This window comes from Gavialis gangeticus, unplaced genomic scaffold (genome assembly GCF_001723915.1).
Source record: "Gavialis gangeticus isolate Ggan-Ray unplaced genomic scaffold, GavGan_comp1, whole genome shotgun sequence".
Lineage (NCBI taxonomy): Eukaryota > Metazoa > Chordata > Crocodylia > Gavialidae > Gavialis > Gavialis gangeticus.
The window spans coordinates 108616568-108639079 of NW_017728992.1; the positions used below are offsets into that span (position 1 = coordinate 108616568).

At 40.2% G+C, this 22512-nt stretch overlaps 1 protein-coding gene and 1 long non-coding RNA gene across 2 annotated transcripts in view; one reads left to right on the plus strand and one right to left on the minus strand.

Moving 5' to 3' along the window:
• KLHL14 (kelch like family member 14) overlaps nucleotides 1-22508 on the minus strand; it is a gene marked incomplete at its 5' end in the record, with an annotated part of 109509 nt that extends 87001 nt beyond the window's left edge. Inside the window, 2 exons of the mRNA XM_019518943.1 lie at nucleotides 3271-3392; nucleotides 21823-22508. Of these exons, the coding sequence (XP_019374488.1) occupies nucleotides 3271-3392; nucleotides 21823-22508 (808 nt within the window). The remainder of the gene's footprint in view (nucleotides 1-3270; nucleotides 3393-21822) is intronic.
• Nucleotides 4192-13818, plus strand: LOC109304296. Its single transcript, XR_002099341.1, has 3 exons — nucleotides 4192-4401; nucleotides 13173-13346; nucleotides 13749-13818. It is a non-coding gene; the product is annotated as an uncharacterized LOC109304296 (long non-coding RNA).
• Nucleotides 22509-22512: the final 4 nt, after the last annotated feature.

Below are 22512 nucleotides of genomic sequence, written 5' to 3' on the forward strand. Positions count from 1 at the left end.
TTCTCCTTTCAAGGAGAATCTGCTTTTAAAGTTTGTTTATCCAATTCTAAAATTTGTTCATTATCCTTTCATATATTCTGGTGACCCACTTTTGGGTCACGACCCACAGGTTGCAAAATGCTGCTTTATAATGAGCTAGAAAATGACGAGGAGAGAGAACAGAATTTTTAAACAGTTTAAAGGCTATTTCAACTCTTTTAATGTGGATTTTAAATTACTGTTAACATCTATGATTTGGAAGGTTTTTGCAATACTTTCTACAAAGCTGTCCCTTTTACATTTGACCTTTCCACTGTGCAAATATTGATATTTTTCTCTGTGTTCCTAATGCAATAGTCTGAGTCAATATGGCTCCTTTTTGTGTAAGAGTAAACACCTCTGTTTGTGTAAGAACACTATTTAGCATGTCTCAGCAGGGATATGCATTAGGGGTGTGAGAAATGGGCTGTTTTTTATTTGGATTTGGCCTGAATTGGGGACAGTGATCCAATTTGCTGATTCGGATCACTGTCCCTGATTCAATTCAGCCGAATCCAAATCTGAAGGTTCAATGCTGATTCAGAGAATCAAGCAATTTGGCCACAGACAGCGTTAAATGTTTTTTCTATATACCTCAAGGTACCATGTATGGCTTGCGAATGCTGCAATGGTGGCATGGATTGAGCGTCCCACAGGAGCACGGGGGGGGGGGTCCCCCGTGTGCTCAGTGGCAAACCCGGAAGTGGACCGCAAGTACTTCTGGTCCACCTCTAGGTCTGCCAGGGAGCACACAGGGAGGCCCCTGCTTCCCCTTGGCTTGGTGATCGGCCACAGGGAGACTCTGGGTGCCCCCCCCAGACCCAGGAGGCACCAGTCACTGAGCCAGACAATGTGGGGGGGGGGGGCCACGCAGTCCCTGTGGACCCGGAAGTGGACTAGAAGTGCTTCTACCCCCTTACAGGTCTGCTGCTGAGCAAGCTGGGGAGCCCCCCGCACTCCTGTGGAACACTCCATCTTCCCAGCATCGCAGCATTCACTAGCTGCCTGCTACCTTGGGGTATGTAGAAAAAACATTTAAAGCTGTGTCTATGTCTGAATCTCCAAATCTTTCTGAATCGATTCAAAGGGTTCCGATTTGATTCCGAGAGATTAAAGGGTCCCCTGATTCGATTCGGATTCAGAGATTCGGCCACCGAATCAGGCCGAATCTCCGCTGAATCAAATCAGAGACTGAAGCTTCGCACAGCCCTAATATGCATATATATGACAGCCACCATCTTAGCCAACACTGGGATTGATCCAGGGACCTCTAGAGACTGAAAGCCTAAGATTCAAGAACTTGAGCCAAACACTATACTTGGGACTATAACAGAGACATCCTTTGCAGATCAGACAGAGTACATAAAACACAATAACCCATGTGAAAAGAATGGTTTTAGTTAATTGTTTGCAAAAGGGTGAGAGGGGATGAACACGCATTATTTTGAGTTACACAAAAATATTCACTAAAAAGTTTTTCAGAATGTACTTAGGAAAAAAAAAAAGACCCTGGGAAAACACATCCTCAGTGTGACTCAAATTCAAATTCAAAATCAGCTATTTCAACTAAATGAGGTACACGTTCTGCTTAATGAACTGAGAATATCTACAACATTCCTAACCAGACCTTTCATAGAGTGTTATTATGGGTTCAACTGTCCCCTAAATTATGGGACAATACTATTTCAAAATTCAGGAGTCAAATAAATTTCATTCCTGTTAAAAGGTATCTTCAGGTATAAATACTTTCAAGACACTGTCTGAATCCCTCAAATAGTCAATTGGAAATAAAGTAATATCTTTAATTCAGCTGTGGGCTAAGAATTTGTGTCAGGCACCCCCTACTTTACAGAGAGCTGTCATCCACTCATGCCTCACTATGAGGTACTGTGTTATATAAACCAACATCCAAAAAAGACATTGATGCTTTGTTTGAAAACACCGTTCTTTTTTGCACTATTATTATCTTATAGATTTTTCTTAAAAGTAACCTGCCATAAGAAAGGCGGATATCATCATACATTTTGATGGTTGGAATGTTATTAGTGACATGTCTACTAGAATAGTGAGGTTACTGTAAACTTTTCTGATCTATAAGGCATATCTTCTTCTTAATATTCCCATTCTTACACAACATCATCTAATACTAATCCAGTGTATTGGTACCTAGGGAGTCTTCATGTTGCAGTTCTTGGATATTACCAGTTAAGATTTTCACAGCCAACTTGCAGATACACTATTTCAAGCACTGCATCGCACTGGTCTGTCTTTACTTTTGCTTTGTTCTATGAAAATAATATTATCCTGGCTGAAATTTTTAAAGGGCTTTGGATAAGAGGAAAAAAAAAGGATAGAACACTGTAAGTGGGAAATATGCATGTCTGTTAGAAAACTCAAGTTTCTCCTGTTGCCCAGTTTTAGAAGTATGGCTTTGATTTATGGATCAAAATTGTTCATTTATTATTTTATCTATACTGCCTTGGGCAATTTTGACAGTTAAAATTTAGTTTTATTGACCAATGCAGTCAGTTTAGCCACAAGGGGACTAGTGCACACACAGCCTGCTGCACTCAAGAAACTATGATTTGATTCCATGACCAAGTTAGATTGGGAATTGTAACCAATATAACAATAAGTTCCAAATCTCAATGCTCAAGGCAAAATGCTTGCTGTAAAACACAATCAGTCTTTAAGAAAGGGGGCTGGAAGGAAAGAATCCTGGACAAAAGCCTCTAAGCATTGTTTACTGTAGGTGATATATACCTCTAATACCGTTGTCAGAAATAGATACAAAAGAGTGTGGAGAAGACCACCTTTAACAGCTGTGTTCAAAAGATATAGGTCAAACACAAAAATAAAAGTATAAAACAGAGTGCAAAGAATGCTTTAAAAGCCAGGGCTAGCCAAAATCTGAGACACTGTCTCCAAGTTCAGTTTTTTTCTTAAATCAGATTATATTTATATGTAATACTGTATATAATTATATAAAATATGTATGTATGTTTGTTCTAGTATGAAAGCTTAGCAAGTTTACTTGGAAAACTTACTGGAATGATTTTAAGCCAGATTTAATTTAAGCCTATTCCATTACAAAATTTGCATCTTTTGCAATCTCAATTTATTGCTCCATTGTGAAGCCCCTTGTGATACATAAACAAATCTCTGAAGGGAAACAAATCAATAAAGTGTCTAATTTGATTAACCATGTTTTTAAATTCATGAAGACAACTGTACAAAAAATAAACCACTTACTTGTCAGTATTTTCCACGTCTTCTTTTCATCATCATAATACTGAACCAAATTGCTGGGTAGCCGGTCAGGTCCGGGAGGCAATCCTCCAACCAATAACAGCATTTTCTTATTGGAGCGAATTCTTCACCCAAAACAAGAAAAAAGATGAACAACCACATTACTGTAGAGTATTTTTAGTGGCAACAAAATCATAACCATCAAAAAAGAATGTTCACTGCTTGCAGTTTTCTATTGTATTTTTTGGTATTTCTTTCCCCAATCATGTCTCAACAAATTTTTGAACCAAGCAGAAAAATGATCAGAAAAGCTGCATATTCCTCTACTCATGGAATAATAAGCTTCCTTTATGCAATTTGTTAGAGGTTCATTCTAAAATGACCTTTTTCTTACATTATCCCTTTAAATCATCACTCTTTACAGCTGAATACACATGAAATGCTCTGGAGTTGTACTAAGGTTAAGCATTAAAGTTGCATGTCAAAAATCGTATTAGTCAAAATCATTATTATAAGCCATTCTACACTCAAAGAACCTTGAAAAAATTAAGGTTATGCAGAGAGTTTGTGAGCCAACTCTTTAATCACATTCGGAACTTCAAATATAGAGTTTAGTACAATTAGTAGCACCAGGCAAATGGTTATGGGTTAAACGCCACTTACAAGTACTTTTTTGTTTGTTTAATTTAGTCCAGACTCCTGCTTTCCCGTTCCCCCACAGCCCCCCTTCTCTTTGCTCTCCCCCTGTGCACCACTGGCTATAGCAACACCAATTGGTAAAAATGAGACTGTGATGTTGTTGTGAGCCTCCCCAGAGTGGAGCCCTGCCAATGCTTGCCACTGATCCAGCGGCATGAACCTGCTCAACTGTGCAAAGTCACTCTAATTCCCTCCCTCTGTTTTTCTACCTTCTCCCCCAGGGGGCAACCACTGAAAGGAGTGACTACCCACCCATCAAGAGCTGGCAATTCGCTGCTATTAACCGTGACCGTGATTCCCAATCTGCCTGGCAGTTCTTAAGAACAGGACTGCAATGTCTCATATGCAGTAAAAGCAGTTATATGCACCCTGGCCTCCAACACTATACCTGATGAATGTACATTTCTTTGCAACTTTAATGGATTTAGCACAATTGTAAGTGAAGTGAGGAGGGGAGGTCCAGACCCCCAGATGAGTCCTGATGCTTTAATAGTCACTTTACATATAATTGAACCTCTATCAGTTACACTAAGCCTGAGAGTGATAAAATGGCAATAAAGAATCATGATAAAAGAATTCATTTGAAATGTCATGGTGACGTTGCATTTAAAAATACGCACTTAATACCCACAGGGAGACTGTATGTTTGAGGTACTACATTCTTGCCAGATACCATAATTTTGCTGATCAGAATAGCATTATTAGAGCTAATTTATATATTGTTAAAGGACATTTTGGGTTAAGAAAGCTATAGAAAACCATTAATCAAGTTTCATCATCACTGAATTTTCAACAGCAGGGTAAAATCGCTTCATAGAAACTCTTATTATTAGTAATACACTCCAGTAGAGGGAGCTTTATCACTCAGGTCCACACACTGTTTCTTTTAAATATAGCTTATCTTATTATCTAGAAAGTGTGTCTGGCTGACAGACTAATTTACATTTATATTAGTATTGCACCCCCTTTTAAAGAGTTGTGCAAAATAAACTCAAGTCTAGTTTTGATTTCTTTTAGTATTGATTGCCTTTAGATATGTGCCATCTCAAATTAACTTAATCAGAGAAACAACATACAATGGGAGATTCCAGCCATATTAAGCATAGAAATCAAACCCTTTCGAATAGTATTGTTAGATGATGTAACACAGGATACAACTACAGATCAAGATATCCGGGAAACAAGACAACATCTGTCAAAAAGATGGAGAGGGAATGCTGTAACAAATGACCTTACTTATTTTTAAATGAATTTAGGGCTTATGTAAGGGACTGAATTGACAGCACAGGAAATGGAAGCCCTCACTTTATGTACAGAACTTACACATCATGGGCAGTGACAGTGTAATATTTTCCCACGCTGTCTTATTAATGTGCTTCAACCCTCATTTGGAGGGAGCACCTGCAATCAGTCAGTCCTTCTGACAATGCAGCCTTTGGCCCATAGACTGAAACTACTACTTACGGTCAAATAATGGCTTTTACCTTCTTGCTACACCATATCTGCTTGTGAGATCAGAGATAGGCTCATGATCCTTGCCAGCATGGACTGGATTCAAACTATGACCTAGCTGTGAAAGCTTTCATATACATTGTATATTCCCTGAGATGTTAAGTCTCTTCAAGTAAAGCCTTTTAATGAGAGGACAGCAGACTGAAACTATGCAACTTGGGTATATAATAAACTATTTTTGTATGAGTTAGGGATCACTGCACGTGTAACAAGTGGCAAACCAAAGGGGAGCCCTAAGTCAGTTGTGCATGGTCATCCTTAGCAATAGAAAATAAATTGTTTATTACAATATTTTTGTGTTGCATGTCACATCACAGTCAACTCTACTTGTAAAATGTTGAATGTCTTTGTAAGGTTTAGTTGATAAAAGCTTAGTTCAATTTTCAACTTTCATCTCTGATATTCCCTTCTAACCTTACAACACTGTGAGAAACCAATGAACAAACATGGCTCAGTATTTAAGGTACAGAACGAAATGTGAGGCTTAACTTGGAATTTCTAGACATTAGCTGCATGCAATCCACCCTTAATAGTATTAAAATACAACCCAATTTGTAAACGTGCAGTATTTTGATAAGGGAGTGAGACAGATTTAAAAGAAAACTAAAAGCTATTTTAGTCAGTGGGGTAATTATATGTAAGAGATTTTGGGGGTTTTGTTCTGTTTTTATAAAAGTTTAATGTGAACTCAGCAACCATAATCTTTTCTAGGGAAAGCATTTGCAGTTCTTATCTAATTAATTATATGTGTTTTTGTCTAAAATATGTTGTGTGTATCTGATTTGCATTCAGAACCATTCCACACCACTGTATATTTTTCTGTTTAAAATATGATTTATTTCCTGGTCTTTAGATTTTTTCCCCTTACTATACTGTTGCATGTTTGGTGATCTTATATTACCATGTAAAATACTTGACTTTTATATTCCGTATTTCGTAGCACAGTATATGACACAGTGATAAGACCATGAATCACATTCATATTAATATGCCTTATTTAATCTCATGTTCAGTTAATACTATGAAGCTCCAAACTGTACAGCATGTATACTGGAGTAGTAAAAGCTTATTGGAAAAGCAGTCAGAGCTCAGGTATACTGCATCTTTTTTCCTATAATGCTTTTTAAGACCGGTCTCTAAGAAACCTAGTCTTCCCTGATGTACATAGGTAATTCCTGTCGTTATTAATAGTCTGCATTTATACAACTTATATCCGTAGATACCTAAAACACTAAACTTCAAGTCTCAGAGCACTATGTGGAAAGTGGGTTTTATTTTGTCTATTTACAGGTATATAGACTGAGGTAAAGTTATTCAAGGTCAAAATGTTCAGACTTCAAGTCAGGAACATGAACCTACATATTTAAGCAGAGTGGTGCTCAAACTTCTGCCTGAGGGCCTCATCAATGGCACAAGGCCAGATCCTGTGGGCAGAGTCAGTCCATGGGCTAAACCCAGCATGGGGCTGGTGTGTGGGATCAGATTAACGCTGACCCGGCCTCACATACCAGATGCAGCTGTGGAGCAGACTGGCATGATTTGCAACACAAGTCCATGTCATCTGGCCTGCAGAGCTTCCCAAGGGCCTGGAAATTTGGCAGTGGGGTAGTGGTGGCACATCTTCCAGAGCCACTTCCAGAGCTGCAGCAATTAACACTGCCACTGCTACCTTGGTGCCAAATTTCTGGACCTGTAAGGAGCTCTGTGGGTTGGATAACCAGGGCCTTACACTGGACTACACTGGACTCAGCCTGCGGGTCAGAAGTTGAACAGCACTGCTGAATACCATCAAATCCTACTAACTTCATAGGAAGTTGTGAGTCTTCAGCATCTTTGAGAATCAGGCCAGGGATTTAGGAATCTAAGCCAACTTTAAGAATTCAGTTTGATTTCAGTATAAGTGATTTGCTCATCATGCACTGAGTTAATAGAAGACACAGGAACAGAGTCCAGCAATCTGGACACCCAGAAATTCTGCCACCATGGCATCTTAATGTTAAAGTTGTTCTTGCTGATTTACATTTTCTGATTAACACATCCATCAGCCTGGCACTACCTGGCTTTCCTCATCCCTATAGTTAGTGGTAAAAGTTCAGAATTGGCTCTACTGAAGAAGAGAGAAAAGCTCAACCTATTCCAGGTTTACATCCATTTGAAAGTTTCCATACAGCAAAATGCCATAATCCAAACTGAAATTGAGAGAACAAACTGGAGAACCAAGAAAATGTCAGTCTAAAAACTCTAAAAGTTCTGAATATAGTGTTAAAAGTATGACAGCATACTGCATTTTATGCATCATCAGTCTTGGTGGTTGTATTAAATCAAAAAACATAAATTAGTAGCTAAAAAGTCTAGCCCCAATTCAGCAAAACATTTAAGCCTCTGACTAACTCTATGTACATACTTAAATTCTACCAAGGTCACAGAAATGCTTGAAGTAGGACTCTGCAGGCCATTATAGCATATACATTCAAAAAGATAATTTCTAACAACTGGTGGAATGAAAAACTAATTTTAAACATAAAAGGTGAGAGTAATTTAAGAACTACCTTTAATCCAACAAAAGGTACTATATAGATTTTTTCAAAGCTAACATCCTTATGTTGACACTCGTTTCACAGGTAACTATGACTAAGAACAAATTTAACAAACAGAACGAAACAGAATACAGAGTTTCATTTTCAGGTTAAGTAAAGGTTCTGAAGACCCAATTCAAGTTTCAGTTTGGACAGAACTTTTGAGAGGTTTTATTAGATTAAATGCTTTCATTAATTTAGGGGTGTACTTGGTAGCCATGTTGGTCTGAGACAAAACATCTGTAGTTAGCACTACAGATGAAAGGGACTTGGGGGCCATGATAGACCACAAGATGAACATGAGCCTCCAATGTGATGCTGCGGCTAGTAAAGTGAGCTGGAAATGACTGCTTTTGCACCCTTCCCAAGGACGTCACCTGGATGTATTGCCCTGGTCACCACTGGCCAGTTATGCTACTGCCACTTGTGGATGTGTATACCTCTAAACTCTTTTATCTGACTACCCAACTGACCAAGGAAGGATCTAGGCTTGTGGATTACTTAAAGCAGTATTTAAGAACAAGCCCTCCTGTCTGAACTCTGAGAAATCAAGAGTATTTTTTATCCTTGGGAGTCCAAGTTCTGCTTTAAACACCAATACCTGAATTTTAGCCAAGTCCTTGCACATGTCCTGCATGCGTGCAAGGATAAATGTAGGCTCCCTTCACAACAGTGGCCTAGACATAATTTTGTTAGTTTTTTAATACATTCCTTTCTCTAAAAGGACACATCTATGAGCAGAGGAAAAAAGATTCTACTTGTATTATTGTGCTTGGGAATCAGTCTGCTTGGCACAGATATTCTTTCAAACTTCATTCTCTCTATATTCCTGCTTAGTGGAGGTCTCTGAGAAAGATATATAGTATATTACAGTTTATAGCAACATCTGCTTAAGCCCACATTGGCACACTCCTGGTTATTTCCTCAACAAAAGATGGAATGATTGGAGGAATGACCTGGAGATTACTGGAGGAGTTGGGGAACTGAAACAGGAAGTGGGTTATGAAGCTGGGTAGATGTTGGAGGAAATTAAAAATAGCAAATTGTGGGAGTGACTTATCATGGGAACTGATGTCAGTTTGCAATCTCCTTGAGCTATTAAAATATTTTAATTTTTGTCCAGTGTACTAAACAACAGATAGGCACTTAATAAATCAGAGAAAAGATAGTCATTGCTCATTGCTAGTGCATTTCCTTTCCTTGTCTTATAATTTATTTTAGATGCAGAAGTCTGGTGTGAGGTTGACTGAATCAATGAAAAATCTGATTGAAAATTTCTTGATTGAAGTGCCACTTTCCTATTGATGGGGTTGCCTGCTGAGACAGGATGCTTTTTGTGAGAGTTCCCTTTTATACTCATTTCCCATATTAGTTGCCAGGTGAATATCTACTCAGTCTATTAAGAGTAATGATTCCTGATGTGACCTGCAGCTCTGAGTACCTGACCTTTTTTTACTAATACAATCACAGTCAGGTTTCATGTTGTTATTAACACATGATGATCTCTAAGTCAGTCCTGATAAGTTAAGATAGCAGACTTCTCTGTTCTTAATCTGAGGACATTTAATGTGAATATCTTCTTCTCTGGGGATTAGATTCCCTATGTTGTTGGATGTTTTAAGCATGGGCTGCTATTCTGGAAGTCTGGCATCCATTATCACAATTTCTTTGGGAGGAACATGCAGTAATGTCCTTTTCATCATTGTCTCCCTGCATTACCAGCTTATTCTTCATGTTGACAGGAGATTGGTACCAGTTCCTCAGAAAGATTCTCTGTAGCTCTCTCAGATGGAATCTTGCCAAGGTTGCTATATCAGTACATGAAACCATTGTTCCTTGCAGCTTGAGACAGGCTCTAATAGATGCTTTCTTTGTCTGTGTGACATCGTGGATAGCCAGCCAAGCTTATCTTCTTGAATCTTTCCTCGATCAAAGGCATCTCTCATCTTGTGTCAATGACTATGTTGAAACCAACTTCTTTTTATGGAAGTTTATTATGAATCCATGCTCTTGTAGTGCTGATACTGCAGAGTTCATTGCTTCCTGTATTTGCTCTAATGATTATATCCACACAAGTAGGTCATCCAAGTACAGGTATATATAAATTCACTGGGACCTGAGCTCTGCACTATGTCTGTTAACAGGTCTGTGAATACTTAAGGGGTTTCATATGATCTCAGTGGAAGGAACTTTTACTGACATTTTTGCTAGGGACTCTCTGTATCACAGTCTCGTTAGGACAGCTGTGCAAATAACTGATTTTGCAGTTTGCGGGCAACTTTGTAAAGTCTCAAACACTCATTTAGATTTTGAGTCTTTTAAGACTTTTTAAAAAAAATTAAAGGAGACAACATAATTTTTCAATTTTCCAAAAATGTTCCTGTTTTCTCAACACAATTTGGTACAACTAAAATGAGTTGCAAAATATTTCAGTGTTACCAAATATGTGGTTTTCTTCTATTTTTTGTGGAGGGGCAGGTCTATGGAAAGTGTTCTGTTGATATGTCCATTTGCTTGATTAAAGTGTAGAAATCTGTGGCTTACAGGGTGTACTCTATTTCTCCCTTCTCCCCAGCTGTGACTCATTTTCATTAGGATGCTGGACTAAAGAAATGAGAACTTGTTGGTTTTCTCCAAGGCCTCTATTGACTAAACTTGTTTCTGCTGCATCCTGAAATCATTCTAAAGTTTCTTCCTGTGTCCCAATTTAATAGAGTGGAGTGTGGGTGGTCAGGGTGGGTCACCTCTATTGCAAGGTCATAAGCCAGGAATTCAGAGCCAGAGATCACAAGCCACACTTACGTACCAGAATCAGGGTTAGGGTTGGAGTTTCAAGCCTGCCCAGGGCACAGCAGGGAAACTGGCTTCCTAGACAATTTGCTACTTCCTGCTCTAAGCTTATAAAAGACAGTGCAGGCAGAGCCCACTTCCTGAGGGATGACTCAGCTCAATTGCCTGACACTTCCAGATGGGGTCTGGGACTAGATCTACCTTTAATGAACAGAGGCCCAGGGGAGGCACAGCCAGTCCCAAACCCCAGATGGAATAAATCAGAGAATCAAACTGAGTTATTCCTCAGAAAGAGGGCCCAACCAACACTGGCCTATATAAACTCAGACCAGACAGGTGCAGGCTGTGAACCTCTGGCTTGTGAACCATGCTCTTATCCTTCTGACTGTTTCTGATCAATCCTATTCTTGTCTTGGACCTCCCACCCTGAACCAGATGCTTGCCCTGACCACAATCTCACCACAACCTTGGCTTGATCTTGGCTTCCACTCAGCTAAACCCATTACCTAGCACAATCCATTCAGATGGAGTGCCTATGCCCTGACAAACCTCACGCTGCTCCAGCTGGACCCATATTTGTTAGGCCCACAGGTTCTCTAAAAAGCTATCCTTTTGCCAATATTGGGCATCTTTTCTTCCTTTGATTTCCTGAAGGCAAAAATAAATTTGTTTGTTTACTGTTTTTTTAAAGCTCCTTCAGCTTCTATTTTCCCAGCTTCTCCACGAACAGTTTACTTCTTTCAAACTTGGCAGCCGATAAACTTTTTTCAAAGTTGGTTATTTGCCTTCCAAGGACATAACAAGAGATATCTACTAACAACTATTCTAAGTACCATGGTTCTCAAGGACAATTTCAGAGAAGCAGCAAATATTGTAGCTATGGAAAACAATACCAAGAAATATTTTTGAGGACTGATTCCAACTTTATCTCATTTAAAATTTCAGTGTATCATAGTTTGTTACACTGTTACACCAATCAAGAGCTGGTTGAGCAGAAGCAATTATGAGAAGTGATGTTAACAGAACGTGGGAGCCCAACCCTAAATCTCTTTCGAGAGTTCCTATTAACATCTACGGATATTGTACAAACATTCAGGGAGGTTAGGGAAGGGTTAGATTGACTTAAAAATGGCCACTTGATCTAAAGAAAATTGGGATGGGTGGGGGGCTAGCAAGGCGGCTTGGGAGTATTGGGGGCAAGCAAGGTCTGCACAGGGGAGATCAGGGGGGCCAGCAGGGTCTGTGAAGCGTGTTGAAGGAATCAGAGGACAAGAAGGGTCTGCAGTGGGGTGGGGGGGTTCTCTCCCCCCCTATTTTTAACCCCTGGACCAACCTCCCCCACAGCAAACCAATACCCCCAATCCTGCCCACCCCGCCCCCAATCCCAACTTACTTCCATTGGCTCCCAGCACCAGGAGCAGCTTGTGGGATGGGGAGTTTGACAGGCTCAGTGGGGAAGAGCACTGGTTGGTCTGCAGGGGGGAGGGGCCAGGGGGGCTAAAAATAGCCCGATGCTATACACGGAATAGGAAAAGCACAACCTTGGTGACTGGGAACTGTACAGAAGTTCAATTAGATTGGTCTTGCCAAACCTGCTCTAACTTAAACTACCACCAACATACAGTTAACTTAGATCAGGTCGTCCATTTTTAGACTGATCTAACTTTCCTGAACTCCTGTATAGTTCTCACTTAGATTGAACTAACTAGAGATCTAAGTGTAAAGTCCACACCTGGATAAACTAAGTTAAATCAGATGACAGTCACCTTGCTGGGGTCACCTAACCCCAGTTGTCTTTCTGCCTAGAGCGGGAGGGCTGGACCTGATGATCTGCAAGGTCCCTTCCAGCCCCTAACAATCTATGCATCTATCGCCATTTTTAATGCAATCTAACCTCCTGGTAACCTCCCCAAATATCTGTATGTATGCTACCTTTGGTTTTTTAGAATGATGTCTCAGTCTCCAAGAATAATCAAGATCTTTACTGGGATGAAACTGTATTTATTCTGGGAACAGAAAAGAGTCCTGCCTTTTCTAATGTGTATTGGATCTGTCAAACAGTGAGATTATTTTTATCAAAATGTGCTTTTTTACAGAACGCAGACCCTTTTCCTTGAAAAAAATACACTTGCTGATTTCATTTTCTCTTTTTATGTTTTTCTCCCAAACATCCATGTTGCTTATATCTCCCTTGAATATGAAGTCAAATAATTCCACTGAGACACCTGTTTCATTTACTGGTCTGTAATTACAGATACAGATCTTACAGTTGTCATTCCACCCCTGAGATACTTCTCTGAGAGCTCAAAGCCAGGTAATACCCTTAAGATTCACAGGAAGAAGACATCATCTGCATAAGACTCTTTCATTCAGAATCCTTTACCTATGGTCTCCAAGGGAGGAGGATGCTTGATCATGAAAGGGAAGAAGAAAGTAGATAGGACAGCACCAAGAGGATATGAGTCTGAGGAACCTATGCATCATCCTTCCTCTGACTACATGGTACTAATATATGAAAGACATGCTTTGTGGGTCTCAATTATTCCATGAAATTACTTCTCTGATGAGTATTCCTCTTAAGGAAAATTGTGACCAGGCAAGTCCCTGGTAGAGCAGTCCTATTAAAATAGTCTTAATGAGGAACAGACCACTGTAGGTGTAGGACCTTTTTGGGCATGGCTCAGGTCTTCTGAGGATCTACAAGGTTCACACTCATGAGACATGGCCTGGTCCATGTGGTAAAGGAGAGAACAGCCATCATCTCCTCCCAAATGGAATATTTAGAGAATATTTCTGTAGAGAGATTCCTTCCCTAATTACCACTTCCAGGGGGTTTTACTCTCAATGTGACTGTATTTCCTTCATCACCTTCTTTTCTCCTAATTTATTTTATTAACCTTCCAGAATAATAGTCAAAGAACGTGATGATGAAGCTCTCCTTTTAGAAGACGGATTAATCAGAGGTTCAGAAAGATTTGTAAAACTAGAATATCTATATTCTATATTTGTCTACATTTTGCTGTACAAGAGGGATCATCAGAAACATTCCTGATGTGTTATTTCTTGCAGGCATCATATCTGCGTTTAGAAATTGGATTTCATTACTGTAGTTCTGAAGTATTTCATCACGTCAGGAGACATATGTCTTTCAGGGAACTTATTGTTTAAATATTTGTCTCTTTGAAGCCTCTCTGTTCCTTCCCACAGTGGTCTGAACTTCAATTCTTCTTCTTGTACAGGGGTCAGAAACCTGTGTCCTGCTGGACCGCAGCAGCGTAGGGCACAGCTTAGCATCTAGGGCAAAGTGGCAGCGGTGACTTCTAGTTTGCAATTGCAAATGTGTGGCTGCTGGCAGCAGCTGTTTTTTTAACACCCTGCCCCTGAATCGGAAATCAGCACCCAGGGCAGTTGCCCCTATCATCCACGCAGCTATGCCATTGCTGAGCTGGACCCAGCCCACAAAGAGGCTGAATTTGGCCCGTGAAGGTCCAAACCATCTTGGGGCAACACAAGAGATTGGACAGAGCTGTGCCAAACTGTGGGCCCTCCTCCCCCCGACTTCACAAATAGTCCTGTTTTTCTCTCATGCCTGTGCTTACCCTCACAGCAGAGGGATCAGGGATTTGCAGTGAAATTAAGTATGGGCAATTTGGGTACCACATACAATGTACAAATATTAATTCAGGCACATAAAGGCCTATGGGCTTGGGTTGGAACCACAGTGAAGACAGATGCCAAGGTAAAGATTAATAAGTACTGAAGATTTTAAAGACATGATTTTCAGCTGGGTCTCCATTTTTTGGCTGTAATAACTATACCCATATTTTCTCACTTTCAAGGAATTGTGGGTATACATTTTAGTCTGAAATTTAACTACTTATTTTATGACCACAAAAGGGCTGTTGGATGCCTGATGACTAGCATATATAGCTGCAATTTAATGCAACCCCCTCCACTCCTACAAGCTGCAAAAATTAAGATCTGGTTGAGGTCTACTGATACCTTTAAGACAGAGAGATATCTGGAATGTAATTATCTTGTGGCAAATTTGTAGATAAATAAATACACTGTGAAAATTATTTCAATGCCTTAAAATGTCATGGCCTCCTTTACATTTTTAACTTGAATGGTGCAATATAAAATAAGAGTAAATGTACGTCTTTCCTAACCACGAAGGGTCCCTAAGGACTTCCCACTATTCACCTTTCACATCAACAGCTGCCATGTTTCTGATGATGAGAAATGGGTAGCTCTACTTTCAAAGTCTTATCAGTGTCATTCATGTTGAAGTGGAGGTGAATACTAAGCACCCAGAATACTCTGGGTGACATCCTATCACGACTGGAATGAAAGCTAAAATTCCACAGTCCAGAATTCAAACATCTGGCAGCTGACGGGACAAAATACAGGAACTGGACCCTGATATGCTGCAGGACCTTGTTAAACACAATTACTAGATGACTGGGGAGGCCCAGCCATCCTCTTTTGATCTTCAATTTCATACTTTCTGTTTCCATTTTTTCCTGTTAAGACATATGACATATGAAATGGCTTTTGCAAAAGCTGAGCTACCTATCTGTGATAGAAGATGATGTTTCTACAGAAATAGGATTTCTCCTTTACCTTCTTCAGTCTTTTTACTCCCAATGTTCCTTCCTTTTCTCTGTTTGTCTGTTTTCCTCCTTGGTGTTCTATTGTTCCTCTGTTATCATTTCACTACTGCGTATTCCCATCCCCTTGCTCTTTCATCTATGCTTCTTTGCTCCCTATTATTTATGGCCTCACTCTCTATCACTCTCTGTACCCCTCTTGCAGGATATCTCATTCCCTTTCTGCTCTTATGGTGTCACCCTCTTTCTCATTTGGATTTCCATTTTCTCCTGATATAGAGATTCCTACTTAGTACTGTGCATCCAACTCAAGACAAGAGCTGACCACTACTAAATTCTACTGATTTCAATAGGAGTTGCAGGTAAGGTAGAAATGATCACGTTGCAGGGTTTGGCCATTAATAAACTGCCTCTCCCTCCTATACCTTCTTCTGCCATTTGCAATTGACAGTAATATGACATTAACTAGGTATAGATAATTAATTGTGAGTAAGTGACCACCACAATGTTTTGCAGAAGGATAATCCAATTCCTGCAAAACATCAATAATATACCTTATAGTTTTAGTAATGTCTTCTCTACAGTTTTCTCTCAATCCTCCATTAGGATTGCTGCATGTAGATAATCCCACCAAAATCATTTTGAATAGCTTAGTCATCTCTGATAGTGATACTCTCTACTCGACAATGCTCATGCATGCAGCAAAGTATACAGGTACTTTCTTCTTATTAATGAAATGCTGTACTGAGGTCCTATAAAAATAAGAAATCATTGCAAGTGGGATGTTCATTATCTGAATGCAATTCTTTCTTCTGATAATCACAGACAATATGAAAACAACAGGAAAACTGTGAACAGAGATAGGCACATATTGCAGGGATGTAGTGACAACGCAGACTTGTAAATTTCCCTTTGAACAGGTAGCAAAACATGCCTGCACACTCCCCATTATAATCAATGAGAGACTTTTTGCTAATTTCAGCAGTTGTGGATTGATTCTTGTGTGATCAGACCTCTTTGCATGTATAACACTAGGTGTGTCTACACAAGACACTAAATGTGCAGTAGACTAATTCGACTGTGCATTAATGCGTCATGGCAAAAGCTGTGCTAATGTGCTAATGCACGGTCGAATTAGTCTACTGAGCATTAGTCACAAAAAACTGTATGTCGGTGTTACTGCACAGTAGTGCCAGTTACTGTGCATTCAGTTAGTACCTAAATTTATTACAGGTACTAAATTGAATGTGCAGTAACCACGGTACATTACTGAACATGTAGATGCACCCACTGTGTATACTATCCTTTTCCATATAGTGGAAACACATTTATTAAAAAAAAAGAAAAAGATCTGAGTCTGTTCTCACTCATGTGAGAGTAAAAGTCTGTTTCAGGAAGATACCGTGCGTGTTGCGTGGAGTGGGGGGAGGGGGGAAAGCATGGAAGGACAGAATTTGCCAGCGCTAAGATCAGTGCCCAACTCCCTTTGACTTCAGTGGATCCAGGATCTATGTTCTTGACTTTCTGCATGGAAAGAGTTCCACTGGGCTGGTGCCTAAGTACCTTCCTGAAAGAGGGAATTATATCAGGTGTAAGGCTACTGAAGTCAAAGAAGTTCCACAGAGCAAAACTGGAAAAACAGAGATCAGAATCACCGATACTACTCACACACTTGAAGTTAAGCATGTGCTTATATGCATTGCTGTATTCAAATTTAAGTGCTGAGAACCTTACAGGATCAGGCGCCAAAGTCACAGCATCCAATGGTGTTTAAGGAAAATGTCACTCTTAAAATTTCTAAAAAAGGGTACAGGTTAGTTGGTGTTCTTAGCAAAACAAACATATTGTGGATTTCACTGTAGTCTCTCAGCAGCATCCAGGCAGAATCTGCTTGGTTTAGAAGTGAAAATCTGTTTTCTTTTACTTAGAGAGACTCCTAAAAAATTCAACATGAAAGTCACGCTGGATTCACTCTAGCTCTGGCATCATCTACCATACAGATTTTACTTTTGGAGATTAATAAATAAGTCTGTCTGTGCTGCAAAAGCCAGAATAAGTCCAGATCCCTTTTCCAATAGCTATACTAGTTCCCCAGTCCTGACAAAAGGAAAAGAATCAGATTAGCCAGAAAATGGAGCACCTATAACTCAGAATTCATACGAAGAACAGGTCTATTGAGTAAGAAAGTGTCATTTTTACATAGTTACTTTTCAGAGCAGAACAATGATAGTGTAAGCTTCCTGATTTTACTCATTTGTTTAAGAAATGTGACAAGGTCAAATTCCAAAGTGCTTTTCAAGTAGTACATGAGAGAAGCATGCTGATTTAGATAGGTAAGAAAGTTATCAGATGAGTTCTAAACACGTGTGTTCTCCCTGATTTCTTCTATAGGTACTAAGAAAATGTCTATGTAACTGTACTATTTATTTTGCAGTGAGAAAAAAGGGGGTTGTATACAGGGAACAACTTATCTCCTCCTCAGAGACCCAGGCATCCTTTATGAATAGCCTCTCATAGAACTTGTTTTGAAGTTCCAAATTATTGATTTAATTATTGCTCTAAGGAAACCAATAGTCAACTTTTAAAATCTTCCTATGTGGATTCAGTGTTATCCATCCATCTATTCATTTACTTTGCTGTTCACTAACTTATTGATATTCTTTCCCAGTTCCATTATTCCAGACATACTTTTTCTTAAAAACAACATTTTCATTGAATGTTAACCTATCAGAGTTCACAGCTTTAGCATACCTGTATACAAAAGATAGCAAAAAAAGTCTGGCTAGTGGCTATGTGTATAGGTTTGGGTTTGTTTCTGTCATTTTTTCTTTTGTGTTTTTTAAAAACATTTATAAATTAGTACAATTTGAATGAATGATGTAGGGATCTTGCTATCAGTAAGGCACAAGAGCACTATAATTACAGTACTATAATCCAGGCACAAGTAAAAAAAAAATACACAAAAATAATTCTCAATTCCAGTTTGTTTTGGTAATTTCAATATTTTAACATTTCATGGCAGTTTTTATGTATTTTGTCAAGAAGAAAGTTTTAAACATTTTATATCTACTCCTGGTGGCGCCCCAAACAAAACAGCAGAAGCTGGTTACAACACTGTTACTAAACATACATTAAAGGTGAAAAGGTGACAATGTAAACTTGATCTATCACAGTTAATAAGGACCTCTAAAATTATTATCGACATAGATATTGAACTATCACAAATTATGAACATATGATATTCATGGTCTCTCTTAGGCAATTAAATAGTTGGCATTTAGCATCTAATTTGAGTCTAGGTGAAGTACAGTCCTTTTTGTGTACTTCCCTGCTTATAGGAAAAGACAGCTTCCAACAGCAGGAGTATCAGATTCTTACAGCATCCATGACACTTGTAAGCATTCAGTGGTCAGAACACCACTACATATCCTTCAAATGATATGGACCAGTGAAGCTGGAAGGTATCTTCACTGAACCAAGCAGCCTGGTATCTTAGCAATCCACCAGGACACGAGCCCCAGCATGCCCCAGGTGGTGTGCAGAATCTTGACTAAAATAGGTAGTGGATTTTGCATTTTGAAAGTCAACTGTCCTGACTGTTGAAATCTAAGCGTATTTACCAGATATAATCCTGGCAGGGCCTCAGAAATACTACAGGCAGCAGAATATCTGTATTAATTTTTATTTAAGTATTTAGCAGTGGGAATCACTTAGGTAGTAAGATGATGGGTAGTATATAAACCCCAAAGATAGATAGCTAGCTAGAGCTAATAAAGGCACTTACAGTATTTCTAAAGTTAAATTATCTAGCTACATATTAAATACAGATTTTAAAAAATTCTTTGGCATTGGCACTAAAACATCATGTTATCTAAAATACGAAGTATTATGACATTCTTTCCTGGTGTTTCCTAATGTTATTAATTAGCCCCATTTGATATTAATAATAGTTAAAATGCAGAATGAAATCTTCCAAACATGCTTTGATTTCTGTAATGTTGTGTCACCACATTTGCTTTTCACCACATCATTCTTCGAACCAAATGAAATAAAAACATAATAATACCCTTCTAATTTAGTACTCATTAAACTATATGCTGTGCTATCACCTCCTGACACCAACCTCATATTGTCAATCTTTGACATCAGGATTCATTACCTTATTAACATGAAAATAACTGAGATGTCATAGATATAAACATTATGAAGTCGTAAGTTTTCATGCACGATATGGATAGTATTTGAATGTTAATAATATTAGAACAAACGTGAATAATGCAATTCTTTTTGTAAAGTCAATCAACCATATTTTGGTATATGTGTTATGTCTTTAAAATGCACTATACTGAAGATCCAACTCCGTTTTAAAGAGACAGAATCAGAAAAAAATATGGCCTATCATAAATAATTACAACAGGTTTTCAAGTCATGGACTTTTACATGCACTGTCAAATCTAACATTTACACTTCAGTATTACAGATTAGGTATGATGGCTTATGGAGTTGTGGTGATTCCACAATAGAAAGATGAGAAGCTGACAAGATACTGCCTCCCTATACAAACAGCCGAGGGAGCTCATAATAGGATTTAAAATTGATGCTAGTAAACCAGAGCAGTTCACCTCTTACAAGCTTCTGCCCACATTATATTTTAACAGGCATATACTAAATTATGACTGCCTCCCGCACCAGGTAATCCTGTTTGCTGGGTACGCACCTCTAAAAACCGTTTTGTACTAGGACAGCTGAGCACACATCAAACTACCCAGCTCTGGAGAACAGCAATCATATCTATTCGACTCGGCTGTGTCTCCAAGCATCCACCACTGACTTGGGCATCCAGTAGAAAAATGCCCTCCTTCACCTTTTACTCTAGTCATTCTCCTAGCAAATGTGGCCCACATTCCACAAATGAATAGAGAGGTGTGAAAAGACAGAAGAGCTTTGCTCTCAGTTACTAGACCAATGCTGTCTTCGGCAATAACTCAGCTGAGAGAAGGGGAGGGAACCAAAAAAGTTTGGAGGTGTTTATGTTTGGCAGGACTGGAAGGAAGGCAACAGTACAACCCCTGATTTCCTCCTTTGTCTGATTCTTAAGTAAAGGAGATTACCTTGAAGAGACTGACCACTTTGTAACCCAAAGTCCTTTCCTAGAGATGATAGGTCCTGATTTTACAAAGAGAGACAGCAAGCTAGGGCTCTAGAAACATGTCTGGAAATGATTATATACATATATATGTCTATGTGTGTGTTTATACACACAGATATATACACTCACACACACACACATATATATATATAAAATGCAGTGTGCATGTATATATCTCACATACTTCTTGTATACTTGTATAAAGATATATGCACTGCCCTGTATATATATATATATGTTTTATATACTGGTTTATATATACGTATGTACACTGCAGTGTATGTGTATATGTGCATAGTAGACGTGTTGTATACTTGTGTATCTATATACCTGCACAGTGTATATATATTTATATATATAATATACTTGTATACATATATATGCACACTGGACTCTGTGTGTGTGTGTGTGTGTGTATATTTCATACTTGTATACTTGTGTATATAAATATACATACACACTGCACTGTAGACTTGTCTACTTGCATATGTGTGTGTGTATCTATATATGGATATGTACTCTGTGTGTATGTATATATGTGTGTGTGTGTATATATATATATGCGTGTGTATATATTTTTCATACTTATATATATAAATATATATACACACACTGCACTGTAGACTTGCATACTTGTGTGTGTGTGTATGGATATGTACTGTGTGTGTGTGTGTGTGTGTGTGTGTGTATGTACGCTGCACTGTATGTATACATATATATCGTCTATACAAGTATACAGTACACATACGTATACACACACATATACATGGCAGTGAGTCCACCTGGAGAGAGCACACAGATGGAAGCTGGTGGGCCAGGAAGGTCCATCCCTTGCTGCTGGAGGGTGCAGTATACCAGTCATTGCTCTGGGGGCTTATGTGAGGAGCCTGTGGGGTCTACGCCTGGTACCTGCCACCGGTGTGTCCCTCCCTGCCCAAACCCGGTTGTGGAGGAGAGAGCTGCTCTCCCCTCTGCACTCCCCCCCCACCGGGCTGCCCTTACCCCTGTGCCCGAGCTCAGACTCAGAGGAAAGGCAGGGCCCTCCAGAGGTTACCCGCTACAGGCAGGACCATCCCCACCCAGCTCACCCCAGCCAGCCAGGGAGGCACTGAAAACGCTCCAAGGGTGTTTGTTGCCGAGAAGTTCCTGGCTGCCTTGCCCCTGCCCCTGCCCCCCAGCCCAGCCCCCCCAGCCCAGCCCAGCCCAGCCCAGCCCGTACCTGCTGGCCAGGCTCTGCCTGCAGTGCTGCCTGAAGGGCATCAGGTGGTAGTTCATGGCGTCCAGCAGCAGCTTCTGGCAGACGGGGTCGGTGCGCATGAAATCCACCGACTGGACCCGCTCCACCAGCTCCGGGGCCGGGATGAGGGCGAAGCGGAGGCGCTTCATGAGGTCGGGCGCGTACTGCATGCGGGTCTCGCGGTCGTGCTCCAGCCAGAGCACGGACATCTGGAAGAGCGCCAGCTCCGACTCCACGGGCGGCGGCAGCGAGTCGAGCAGGGCGCGCATCTCCTCGAAGTTGAGCAGCAGCACGTCCTCCACCAGGTACTTGTTGGCCAGCTTCTTGGTCTCCTCCAGGCCGTGCAGGGCGGCGATCTTGCACACCTGCTTGTAGTTCTGCACCGAGATCTGGTCGTTGAGGAACTGCACACACAGCTTGGTGACCTGCGGGATGTGCAGGATCTTGCTGACCGACAGCACCTCCTCCACGGTGTCCAGGGACAGGGTCACGTTGGCCGTGTAAAGGTACTCGAGCACCAGGCGCAGCCCGATGGACGAGCAGCCCTGCAGCACCAGGTTGTTGATGGCCCGCGGGCTGGCCAGCAGCTTGTCCTCGGGCGACGACGACGGCGTGCCCGGCTCCTCCGCCGGCGCCTGCTCCTTGGGCGGCCCCGCCAGCCCGTCCGGGGCG